Raw genomic sequence first — 13,427 nt, 5'->3', positions numbered from 1 at the left:
AAAAAAAAATCAACTTGCAGAATTTCAGATAAAATAGATTCAGGTTGATTAAATTTGATTGCTCAAATTCAGATCTCAAATTTCAAGTTCATATTTTTCAAAGAAAACTTCAGTCTAATTCTACTGCTCAAATTCAGATCGAAAAATTCAAGTTAAATATTCAGACGGTAACATCCGGGCTACCCAGGATAGGAAAAACAGTTGAGCGCCTATCAGAGCACGACGACCTGTCTGTCGTGATGACTCGTGATCCAATCATCCAAGAAGTCGATCTGCACGGAGGGTATTAAGATGTCTTCCAGGGGAAATGAAGTAAGTTTGCTGTTTATGTACAATCAGACTCAGGGCTCGACAGAAGTATGTTGTTGCTAATTATGTTTGGAACACATAGCTATGGTTTGTGTGAATCGTCTCTCTTTGTAGACAGTCAGCTAGGTAACACGTTATAAGCTAACGTTAACGTTACTGAGAATGAGCGCTCAATGCGTGCTCTAATAACACACACACACACACACACACACACACACACACACACACACACACACACACACACACACACACACACTGGACGCTCGTGGTGTTTTCAGCGTTTCACTGTATGAGGACATGATGTAGGCTACATGTGAACTTCATGACAGAGCTGCTATGAGAGTCAGTTCACGAGAATCTCACCAATACTTTTGATAAAACTATCGTCATTCATTTGTATCATATACACACAGAACTCTAGTGTCTTTACGACAACCTGTCAAAATAAAAGTTCGGTATCGCGAGGAAATTATAACAGAAATATATTGCGATTACACAGTAGAGTAGAGTATAGTCTACTTCAAGTAACTTTAGGCATAATAATACAGTAGTTTATTAAAACACACAGAAACTCAAATGTCTATAACCCACCGAAATAAAGGTCCGGTCTAACTCAAAGAAATTATGAAAGAAATTGCACAGTAAAATGTACTTTAAAATAATAATAATAATAATTTAAGATACTTTAAAAAAAAAAAGGAATATCACAAGTCTTCATACAGGTTTTAATTCAAACAGTAAACTTGCCAAAACATTAACACCGTTTTCCCCCCCAAAAAACACCATTTCTAAAATTTAATTTGTATTTTGTGCCTATAATGTTTAAAAAAAAAAATGTTGTGTGTGAAAATTGTCAGCTGAATACGGTGTATCACGGTATACTCACTACAAAAAACTAGACTACTACACCACTGAGTATAACGTAACGTTACAGCGGGCTATTTGTCATATAAACAGCTCTCTATGCAGATTACACTGTAGCTTTAACATCAGTCGTATGGTCAGTGGGTTTAAACCTTTTTTTCTCTCTTGTGATGTTATTTTGTATTTTCTGTATGATGTTTTTTGTTGACAGGGTACTAGTCATGCTGAGCTGTTACGATCAGCCAGGCACTTAATGTCCTTATTGACCGAATCTGAAAGGGGAGGATGTGCAGCCAGTAACGTTAGTGATGTTCCTTGCAGCAGTCAGGATATAAGGTTAAGTGTTTAAAAAACATGTTTAAATCTGTTCACATGGATATTTTTCAAATCTGTGATTAATGATTATTTTTGGTTACTATACTGCAGGGAACGGAGGCAAATAGGCCAAAATGAGAGGTCAGGCAATCAGCCACCAAAACCTTCTATTCAGATGGAATTGACAAGGTTCAGCATTATATTCTCTGGATTAATTGAATCTTATAAAAACTCTTAATTTGATAGTAATCAAGTTTTAACAGACTGTGCTATATCCTACAGGTCGTTTCCAGGTATGTTCACTAAGGGAAAAGGGAAGAGGCGTTTTCCGGCAGTGAATCTTGTTCCTGCTAAAAGGCCTAAACCAGTAGAAGTTGCTTTTTACCTTTTACCAAAACAATATGAGAAAACCCCAAAAGAACAAGACCAACTAGTCCACTTGCAGGCAGGACTGGGCCGCAGGACTGTTAATTTAGATGAGAGCACAACACATGATGAGGTAAGCAGATTCCATAGATGTATATTTGCGCTAGCTTCCATAATGACTGAATTTTAACTTTTGGGTAAATTATACCTTTAACATAGTCTGCATTAATGTATTTGAAAATTATAATCCTTTGGCACAGGTTTTAATTCTGAATTCTAATAAGCTAAAATGCATCTAATCAAGACTGATGTTCTAGTACAATCATCCTTCATTTCAACAGTTCAGCATCCTTTCTGGATACATGCATATTATGGACACTTTATATTAGGTGGCCTTAACTACTATGTACTAACATTTTAATTAATAATTTGATACATTGCACTTATTGTGTACATACATGTTTTTACATTGTACTTACATTTAAAAAAATACCTGCATGTAATTACATCTGTAATTAATTTCTGTAGCTACATTTGTAATTACACTGTTGACACTTCCCTTACACCTAACCCTACCCTTAAACTTACCCACACCACCACACCTGTCCCTAACCCTACCCTTAAACTCACCCACACCACCACACCTGTCCCTAACCCTACCCTTAAACTAACCCACACCACCACACCTGTCCCTAACCCTACCCTTAAACTCACCCACACCACCACACCTGTCCCTAACCCTACCCTTAAACTTACCCACACCACCACACCTGTCCCTAACCCTACCCTTAAACTTACCCACACCACCACACCTGTCCCTAACCCTACCCTTAAACTCACCCACACCACCACACCTGTCCCTAACCCTACCCTTAAACTTACCCACACCACCACACCTGTCCCTAACCCTACCCTTAAACTTACCCACACCACCACACCTGTCCCTAACCCTACCCTTAAACTTACCCACACCACCACACCTGTCCCTAACCCTACCCTTAAACTGACCCACACCACCACACCTGTCCCTAACCCTACCCTTAAACTCACCCACACCACCACACCTGTCCCTAACCCTACCCTTAAACTTACCCACACCACCACACCTGTCCCTAACCCTACCCTTAAACTTACCCACACCACCACACCTGTCCCTAACCCTACCCTTAAACTTACCCTTACCACCACACCTGTCCCTAACCCTACCCTTAAACTTACCCACACCACCACACCTGTCCCTAACCCTACCCTTAAACTTACCCACACCACCACACCTGTCCCTAACCCTACCCTTAAACTTACCCACACCACCACACCTGTCCCTAACCCTACCCTTAAACTTACCCACACCACCACACCTGTCCCTAACCCTACCCTTAAACTCACCCACACCACCACACCTGTCCCTAACCCTACCCTTAAACTTACCCGTACCACCACACCTGTCCCTAACCCTACCCTTAAACTTACCCACACCACCACACCTGTCCCTAACCCTACCCTTAAACTTACCCACACCACCACACCTGTCCCTAACCCTACCCTTAAACTTACCCACACCACCACACCTGTCCCTAACCCTACCCTTAAACTTACCCGTACCACCACACCTGTCCCTAACCCTACCCTTAAACTTACCCACACCACCACACCTGTCCCTAACCCTACCCTTAAACTTACCCACACCACCACACCTGTCCCTAACCCTACCCTTAAACTTACCCACACCACCACACCTGTCCCTAACCCTACCCTTAAACTTACCCACACCACCACACCTGTCCCTAACCCTACCCTTAAACTTACCCGTACCACCACACCTGTCCCTAACCCTACCCTTAAACTTACCCACACCACCACACCTGTCCCTAACCCTACCCTTAAACTTACCCACACCACCACACCTGTCCCTAACCCTACCCTTAAACTTACCCACACCACCACACCTGTCCCTAACCCTACCCTTAAACTTACCCATACCACCACACCTGTCCCTAACCCTACCCTTAAACTTACCCACACCACCACACCTGTCCCTAACCCTACCCTTAAACTTACCCATACCACCACACCTGTCCCTAACCCTACCCTTAAACTTACCCACACCACCACACCTGTCCATAACTTTACCCATATCCCACTTCAATATCAGCAAAGATGTTTATAGTAGTTAAGGCCACCTAATATAAAGTGGGGCCCATATTATTAATGTTCTGTATATCTGCTTTGCTTACAGATATGTGAGACACTCAAAGGTGTCTATCCTCAATTTGAGGCTGTAACTGGAGGCTGGATGATTTACAAAGCAACAGGTATGCACAACTTTGTGTGTGTAAACAGTTTATATCATATTATTTAAAGCATTTTTAGATTTTTTTCCCATGTTCATGTTTTCTATAGGAGGATGGGGTTCCCGAAAGCTCTCCCTGGTGGCACCTGATCATACTGGATACACAGGCAAGATCGTAAAGGCTGCAAGCCAGGGGGGTAAATCTCCTCTTTACATAGCTCCAATTCAAGACGAACTTAACACTACTCCTTTGCAACTAAGTAATGAAGTATTCAGTGGCATGCCCAAGGCAATGTGCCAAAAGTGTGGAGCAGCCATTCCCCTGCAGCTCCTTATGGAACACTTGAAGTCTTGCAACATCATTGATGTTGACAATGATGAAGACAATCTGGATAATGTGGAGGAGAACAGTGTGCAAGGTGAGAGACAATGTAAAAAATAAATTAAGCATTTTCAATAGATTTGACATTCAATATGGATGGCCTAAAATCAAAATTTTTGATAAGGGCAAATGGTCTTGTTGAAAAATACAACGCCATGACTAAATTTAGTGGTTCTTGCTGAAGTCACATTTTTGATTATCTTTGCTATTTCCATTTTCTCAGCACCAGTTCAGGAGCCCTGTCCTATCTGCATGGAAATGTTTACCACTGACTTTATTGAAGTACATGCTGCTTCGTGTGGTGAAAGGTACATTATATACTGTAATTCAGTTTTATTTGTATGTACTTGTTTCACTCACCATCAGATATAAACCATGAAGCAGCAACAAATATAATTATAGTGTTCAACATTGTGTTGTGAATGTGGGCAGTGCAGAAATGTATGAGGTGTTGGATAGGAGTACTGTTGAAGAGCAAGAAGCAATGCCTGGACCGTCCAGTTGTGAACATGTTACAGATGGTAGGTCCTATTCAGGGTTAGCAGCAGGACAGTAATGTTATGGAGGGTAAACTGTGAAAGTAAAATTGAAGAAATACTCTTTCCGTATTAACTTGCATATCCAAAGTAATTTTATTGGTAACATTTTCTTTTTATCTTTCACTAGAGTGGCTCACGGTACAAGACCCTACCAAGGCCATGTCTCTGTTTCGGGATTCTATTCTCAGCCATCAACAAAGTAAGAATCCCTTACTTCTCAGCATGGATATAAGAAAGAGCCCTGCTGAACAAGACGCTGCACTCATCTGCTTCTATAAGAAGCCGAATGTGGAATGGGCACGACCCTTGAATTGCAGACTTGAAGGTAGTTTAAATTTCATGTCAAAGTAGTAAAAGCCTACCTTAAGTATTGCTTTTCCCTTTTACTATATCAAACCCTCCATTGTGTTACAGGTGATGCAGCCATTGGAGAGGGTGTGAGTCGCTTTTTCCTCTCAACTTGCATGAACAAGCTAAAGTCTGGGTTTTGCTTCAACTTTGGTATGTTGACTGTAGCTATGTGTAATCTGACTTGTCATTAGCAAATATTATGTTATTAAAGTCTTGTGTTTAAACATTTTTTCTTTTAAACATATTGTAATTCTGTTATGTTTGTTTATATATATATATATATATATATATATATATATATATATATATATATATATATATATATATATATATATATATATATATATATATATATATATACACTTTTTTTTTTTTTTTTGCTTTAACCTGGTACTTCTAAAGTTTATAGAATATGTACTATGTAGTATTTTGAATTTTCTTTTGTCTTAATTTGTAAATTTCTTAAACAGCAAACACTGCTGTTACACATCTCTTTGATGGACAGCCAGGCCATTTAGTGCCCTCAGCCTCTCACTTTCTTGTGGAAAGTGACATGTTCGTCATGGCAGGCAGAATGGTGGGGCACTCCTTTGTTCATGGAGGACCATGCCTGTCAGGGCTTAGCCCTGCTGTTGTGCATGTCCTGTTTGGAGGAAGCCCGGAAACTGCAACAGTAACACCAGAGGACTGTCCAGACCTAGACATCCGTGAAACAATCAGGCTTGTATGGTTTTTTTATCTAACCTCATTATTTCTGGACTTTCCCATGGATTTTCTGAAGACTGTGCTTTTTTTTTTTTATTCGCCTTAATGAATGTTTTTACATTTTAAACTGCTTTTTAATGTTGAATGTAAAGCAATTTAAATAGTGCTATATAGATAAACTTGCCTAGCCTTTTGCTTCCCTCTCTGTCTTAAAGCTTGAAGAGGAATCTGAACTCTCAGACAAGGACAAAACCAGTGTCCAGAAGTTGGCCTTTGCTTGGGATCTCCCTGGCCTTACTGGAAATAACCGAAGATGGCTTTTTGAGAAGATGTTGATCCATGCTGTGCGTGAAATTTAAAGTCACATATTGGCACAAGTCATCCTCAGAACTGGCTTTGGGATAATCATAAAAAATGACTTGTTTCACCTTCTGTCCGGTAATGTCATCAACAGGTAATTGGACGTGTAACACGACAAATCAAACAATTCAGGCGTGGTCTTAAAGAGACACCAATGTGGACATTGCTGACCAAACGACCTGACACAGTGGCCCAGCTTTTTCCACAGGAGAGAGCAGTGGATTGTAACCCTGCGGTAAGTTTATACAATTTGATATTATTTGTGTGTGTGTGTGTATATTATATTATATAGATAGAATCCTTGATAAAGTGGTAAAAATATTAAAGTCATGTTGTTTTATTGTCAATGTAGATAATCCTACAGCACATCACCTGGCCTCATGAAGATGATGACGACGATGACGATTATTCACTTGACACAAAATGCCGCATATCAGGTTATCTTCGCCACTTCATTGAAAATGGTATGTGTACAGAGTTCGAAATCTTGCCAACGTGTTAATTAAATAAGTTAGTCACCCAAAGTTTTTATTTATAAGTGGCAGGTTACTTTTTAGACAGTTAGTTATAGAAATTGTTAAATTCATTATTAAGGTTACTATTAAGACTATCTTTGCACACCTGTATATATGACAGAAAGAGTAGATAACCGCACACTCTTCGCACACAGCTTTATTAATAGGATTTTTTCATACCTTTTTGACATTTCACCAGGGTATATGGTGTTATGGTATTTCTGTTCAAGAAACTGCTTTATTTGTTACATAACAGAGCTACTATGATACATTTATTGAATACTAAACATTATTTTAATTTTCTAAATTATTTTCATTATTTGTAGCAACCTATCATTTGATCCATTTTGTTTAATCCACAGCATCACCTGATGAATTGACTGACCTGTTGAAATTCTGGACAGGGTGGGAGATTATGCCAAGGAATAACCGATCCATTGAGGTAGTTAAAGGCAGCTTCCCAACAGCCTCCACCTGTTTTGAGACCCTGCGAATCCCAGGACATTACAAGGACTATGCATCCTTTAAAAATGACATCCTGGCTTGTATTGGCACTTGCCAAACAGGATTTGGTCTTGTGTAGGGACAAAGCAGTGGTGAATAACGCCATATGTTAATGTTAAATGTTTAAATGATTGCATATTAATATGCTAAATTACGAATATAAAGTTCATTGTTTTTTGATGGATATATACAGTATAGGGGGTTGAATAATTGTATTAAATGGCATGCAGCCTGCTAGCAATAGCAATGTAGCAACTTCAAAGTTAACGTCCTTTTAAAAAAAGTTAAGGAAAGTTAAGTGTTATTTTAGTAATGTACAAATGCAGTTAAGCACAGAAATATTTGGATGAAGTGTATTTTTATATTTTGTTGCCGCTGCTGTTCTCAGATTGCTTCATCAGTGTTTGTCTGCGAGGTACTTATAATAAATGTATCATTGTGTTCATTACAGATCCATCAGTGTTTTCATTACATAAAAATTCATCATTGATTGACATTTATTATTTCAGATTAGAATGATGGAAACTCATAGATTAACTCATATGATGCCTGTTTTATTTAGCTGTGCTTAACATCTTATGCAGGAATGCATCTGTCTCCAGAGTGAATGTTCAATGCCTAGAACAAATCCACTATAACCTTTGTTGCTTTTGCAAACATGCTTTTCCAATCTTTGGTACCAAATAACTTCTATAAAGACACGACACTGATTATCTTAACACCCATCTGTGCTTTTAAGGGTCATTTGACTGCAATTAAGCAACAGTTTTCAGTCTGATTTACTTCATAACGTCCTAAATATGAAAATAGTGCATGTTTAATCCACCGGTTATACAAGAAAAATATGTATATTGTGATGCAGGGTCAGTTTGATTTTCAGTACAACTCATGTACTGATTAATTTGTGGGGCGTTTGCTCAAATAGACACATTAGCAGCTGCTACCAGTCTTAAAGGGTTTTTATTGCCAGTTTAATTAAGTTGTTTACATCTGTACAGTATAAAGGCCTGTTCATAAAACAAAACAATTATAAGAAATGCCTAAAATGTATTTATGTCCTGTAAATGTTGGTAGTTCGCTTGCCCTGAGTTTCAAACAGAACAGAAACAAGGGGGGCATGCGTGTGTCTCTCAGTTTTCAGATAGAACATGCTCACAAAATTGAACAGCAGCAACATAGATATCACAGCCAAAGGACTGGGATATAGCTCTTGGGTCAACAACTTCTCTTAAAGCTGCCATTTGTCCATCAGTCAGTGGGCTTTCTGTGTCTGGGACGATGACACTGGAGTAGCCATCAGCAGTAAGTCCACTGTTTTCCCACTCAATGTGAGGAATATCCATACCCTATCAAAGCAAAATAGAAAAACCTTACTTGTTTGCAGTATTATTTATCCTAATGGCTTTATGGCACTTACTGTAACCTACACTTTTGTAAACCACTTTGCTAAATATTTATTAACTTAAAGGAATACTTGACCGATTAGCGTAAGGCTTTGTATCCGTAGTATCTCGATAGTATTTTCAAACGAATGTGCGTCGTTTCCTCATATTCCTTTGCGATGAGAACTTCTCGTCGCAGTGGGGTATGAGGGACCGACGCACTTTTGTTCGAAAATACCACCAGGATACTACGGATACAAAGTTTAATGCTGATCAGTAAAGTATTCCTTTAAGGCCAGCCTTTGGTAAGGGAGTATTGACAAACGTGCATTGTCTTCATAACTAATGTTTGCAAGCAAAAATGTATACTATTGAAAGCATTCAAGTTGTACATTTGGTACATACCTCCATATTTTCTGGGCCTTGAATTGGGTGATGGATTCGGCCCAGCTCCCACAGCTGATTAGGGGTCATATGGCCTTCTGTTCTTATTGGATGATTGTCCCAGCCACAGCGGAAAGTGTCCAGGGAATCTTGCAGCCGTGGCAGGAACACATAATGGCAACAGAGGAGGTGTGTAGCATTGGCGATGTTGAGGAAGCCCTCTTCTTCAAGGTAGTGGAGAACATCATAGTAGATGTTTGTGACAGCTACCCACAGGTCTCTCCAAAGCCTCTCGATTCTGGAAAATAGTGAAGTTCAATAGGAACCTTTAAACTTATGTACAGGGAAAATTCATCAGATTGTTCAATGCATAATTGTGTTTTTCTTTATCTACTTTATTTGTTTAGAAGAAGAAACCATGTTTAATGGAATATAATGTCACTGCATTCTATCAAAACAGAAGTGACATACAGATGTAATTCCAGACCCATTGCCCAGCAAAAAACTAACTTATTTTTTTGCAGCAAGAAAAAGGCTGTTGAATTTGCAAGGAGGTTGCTATTCAGTACCCTTTAACTGACAGCAGCTTCCACTGGTATCTATCGTATCCAGTGGTATCTTTCAGCTAGCATTATCTGAAGTTTTGGACTGACCGTTGATTGTGAACACTCTTGCCGGCCGGATATGAAGCTGCCCCTTCCAGTGCCACGGACTGTAAACATGAGGCGTGCAATGTCTACATTTTCCACACCCTGATCAGCCCGTACCATTGAAACAGAGTAACATTTACAAGAGTTATTTTTTTATATACATCTCAACAAAACATTAATGTGGAACATGATGCATGCTTTTAACTTAGTTATAAAGGGTACCCCATTATATCTATATAGATTTTAACAACAACAAAAAAAAGATCTATACAGTCTATAACTGAAATTGTCTCGGTTACTAACATAACCTCGGTTCTCTCTAGAAGCGGGAACGAGTGTTGCGAAAGCTAGCTTATCCGAGCCCGGTATTTATAGCCATGAGCCACGCCTATTTCGGTGGGACATGACCTGCCAAGGTGCTGACATCACTGGCGGCTCGTCGATAGGTTGCCGCAGAGCAGCCAATGGGCGCGCGAGCCAGCTCACCTAGGTCTGCTTGCTGCTGCAATGTGTTGACAAGAAATGAAAAATTATGGATAATTTCCATAATAGGTTTTCCCGTACAACACGAGAGTACTCTCGAAAGACAACCTGTATAAATGGCTCCTGAAGTACAGCATGATCTTTATACAATTTATACAAATATAGAAACAGTGTTTTAGGAAAATACCACACAAAAGTGTACTTTTGGTTATTTCAAAGAGGTTTAAAACCATTCAAGCATGACTGTAAAACTTAAACATTCCTAAGTAAAATACTTACCTAAGAGGGAAACCAAACTTCTCCACAGATTCTTGGAAGAATGCCAGGGATGTTGCAGCAAGGTTGTTGGAAGCTGCACCAAGATACATAATCTGCAGTACAATGCAGTTTTACTACTTGGATGAAACACAAATGTATATAAGAATGACAAACGTGTACTGTGTATTTATCACTGAATACTGTGCTTACCTTCCGTGAAAAGCCATCTATGCCACCAAAGATGACAATGTTGTAGCTGTAGGAAAACACACATACAAAAAAGATAAATATAACTTAGAGAAAATGTTAGTTGTTTGCTTTTTCACAGGTAAGCTTTTGAAAAAACATCTGAATTTTAACAACTGCAAAATGAAATACAGCAATTTCTAAAACCCTGGATTATTACTGTCATTTTTAGAAGCAATCAAAAAGTAATTTAGTATGTCAAAGCACTATTAAATAAAGATGGTATGCTGAATAGGCCTATACAAAAGTATAATTATTTGATTACAATATTATCTTACAGTTTTTAATTAATCTGTCCTTTGTCAATAAAAGGACTTTAAAAACTTACCGGATTAGTTTATGATTTGTATCAATGTGCATCAAGGACTGGGGGCTAGGAACGGAATAGGTTCTTCGAACTATGCAACCTAAGTTTGTAATTCGGGATATGACTCCGATGGTGTCAACACGGTGCATGGAAGCTCTGACCCGTTCATACTGCACCCGCAGTCCTTGAGCTTGAAGAAGTCCTTTCACCATTCGATATCCAGAATGAGGCTGCCTGGATTTTATGTCTATCACACACTGGTCCAACTCTTCATCTGTCAGAGTGCTGTACAGTGCCCTAACTGAGAGATCAGCCTCAGCCATGCGTCGATGGACTGTTCGCCTCGACACTCCCAAAAGCGCAGCTATGCATGGGATGGACAGATTAAGGTCCAAAAGGCTGGAAATGTACTCCAAAGACAGGACCATTCTCGGTCGTCCAACTGGTCCTTGCTCAAATTGTACAGTTTTACAGTGTTGCATATTTTTTTCTTTTTCTACATTTACAAGGCTATGTAGCTCTGTCAAGGCATCTAAAATAGGCTGTGAAACAGCTACATGACTGGATATGGCATTTAAAAACACAAATTCTTGTGTGCTAATGAACTCTAAGTAGTCCAAATCCAGAGGCAATTGTCCAAGAATATGCTCTAAACGAGAGCGGAGTCGTTCCAAAATGTGGTCAAGCAGCCATTCCTTAGAAACAAAAAAATGGAAGTCAGAAAAAACAGCTGCATTAATGAACATACAGTAATTACATTTCAAATCCTAACATTCTCCCAACAGTTTAAATGCGGTTTCAGGGCTCAATATTCAGCAATATGTTTAAAGCAATGGTTATTATCTTAGAACTATGATAAGAGTGTATTAGTAACTTAGTAGTAGGCTCGTAGTAAATCACTGAAAACTCACACAACGGATGAATCCCCAACTTTAGCTTATTAGCTTACCATGACTTATCCAACCGATTCCCTAAAGCTAATATATTCACTCCAAGTCTGGCGTGATGTAACTTTATCCTACTCTGAAAAGCGTTTTATGTGGGATATCATTGACCAGCCTACAGGTATGGTCAGTATAGGTAATCTGCATAGAGAGCTGTTTATATGACAAATAGCCCGCTGTAACGTTACGTTATACTCAGTGGTGTAGTAGTCTAGTTTTTTGTAGTGAGTATACCGTGATACACCGTATTCAGCTGACAATTTTCACACACAACATTTTTTTTTAAAAACATTATAGGCACAAAATACAAATTCAATTTTAGAAATGGTGTTTTTTGGGGAACAAAACGGTGTTAATGTTTTGGCAAGTTTACTGTTTGAATTAAAACCTGTATGAAAACTTGTGATATTCCTTTTTTTTTTTTTTTTTAAGTATCTTAAATTATTATTATTATTATTTTAAAGTACATTTTACTGTGCAATTTCTTTCATAATTTCTTTGAGTTAGACCGGACCTTTATTTCGGTGGGTTATAGACATTTGAGTTTCTGTGTGTTTTAATAAACTACTGTATTATTATGCCTAAAGTTACTTGAAGTAGACTATACTCTACTCTACTGTGTAATCGCAATATATTTCTGTTATAATTTCCTCGCGATACCGAACTTTTATTTTGACAGGTTGTCGTAAAGACACTAGAGTTCTGTGTGTATATGATACAAATGAATGACGATAGTTTTATCAAAAGAATTGGTGAGATTCTCGTGAACTGACTCTCATAGCAGCTCTGTCATGAAGTTCACATGTAGCCTACATCATGTCCTCATACAGTGAAATGCTGAAAACACCACGAGCGTCCAGTGTGTGTGTGTGTGTGTGTGTGTGTTATTAGAGCACGCATTGAGCGCTCATTCTCAGTAACGTTAACGTTAGCTTATAACGTGTTACCTAGCTGACTGTCTACAAAGAGAGACGATTCACACAAACCATAGCTATGTGTTCCAAACATAATTAGCAACAACATACTTCTGTCGAGCCCTGAGTCTGATTGTACATAAACAGCAAACTTACTTCATTTCCCCTGGAAGACATCTTAATACCCTCCGTGCAGATCGACTTCTTGGATGATTGGATCACGAGTCATCACGACAGACAGGTCGTCGTGCTCTGATAGGCGCTCAACTGTTTTTCCTATCCTGGGTAGCCCGGATGTTACCGTCTGAATATTTAACTTGAATTTTTCGATCTGAATTTGAGCAGTAGAATTAGACTGA

General features: G+C 38.9%; 2 protein-coding genes across 2 annotated transcripts; one reads left to right on the top strand and one right to left on the bottom strand.

Annotated features, from left to right (window-relative positions):
- Positions 1–291: 291 nt before the first annotated feature.
- Positions 292–7,579, top strand: LOC307136042 (uncharacterized protein; the record flags this gene model as incomplete). The annotated part of the gene is made up of 15 exons (XM_079832788.1): positions 292–312; positions 1,385–1,509; positions 1,600–1,677; positions 1,771–1,987; positions 4,091–4,166; positions 4,255–4,563; positions 4,750–4,834; positions 4,959–5,047; positions 5,193–5,390; positions 5,480–5,566; positions 5,887–6,140; positions 6,337–6,465; positions 6,576–6,716; positions 6,834–6,945; positions 7,359–7,579. The coding sequence occupies 15 exons, from the start codon at positions 292–294 to the stop codon at positions 7,577–7,579; spliced, it is 2,142 nt and encodes a 713-aa protein (XP_079688914.1).
- Positions 7,580–8,442: 863 nt separating this feature from the next.
- LOC307135911 (uncharacterized protein) lies at positions 8,443–13,292 on the bottom strand. The gene is made up of 6 exons (XM_079832633.1): positions 13,225–13,292; positions 11,232–11,905; positions 10,868–10,913; positions 10,679–10,770; positions 9,288–9,564; positions 8,443–8,846 (listed from the first exon to the last, which is right to left on the bottom strand). The coding sequence occupies exons 1-6, from the start codon at positions 13,243–13,245 to the stop codon at positions 8,631–8,633; spliced, it is 1,326 nt and encodes a 441-aa protein (XP_079688759.1). The 5' UTR covers positions 13,246–13,292; the 3' UTR covers positions 8,443–8,630.
- Positions 13,293–13,427: the final 135 nt, after the last annotated feature.

The sequence above is a fragment of the Gobio gobio genome (assembly GCF_949357685.1).
Source record: "Gobio gobio genome assembly, chromosome: 13".
In the NCBI taxonomy this organism is placed as follows: Eukaryota; Metazoa; Chordata; class Actinopteri; order Cypriniformes; family Gobionidae; genus Gobio; species Gobio gobio.
Note: the sequence above shows the minus strand (reverse complement) of the source record. Positions and strands in the feature narration are given on the sequence as shown.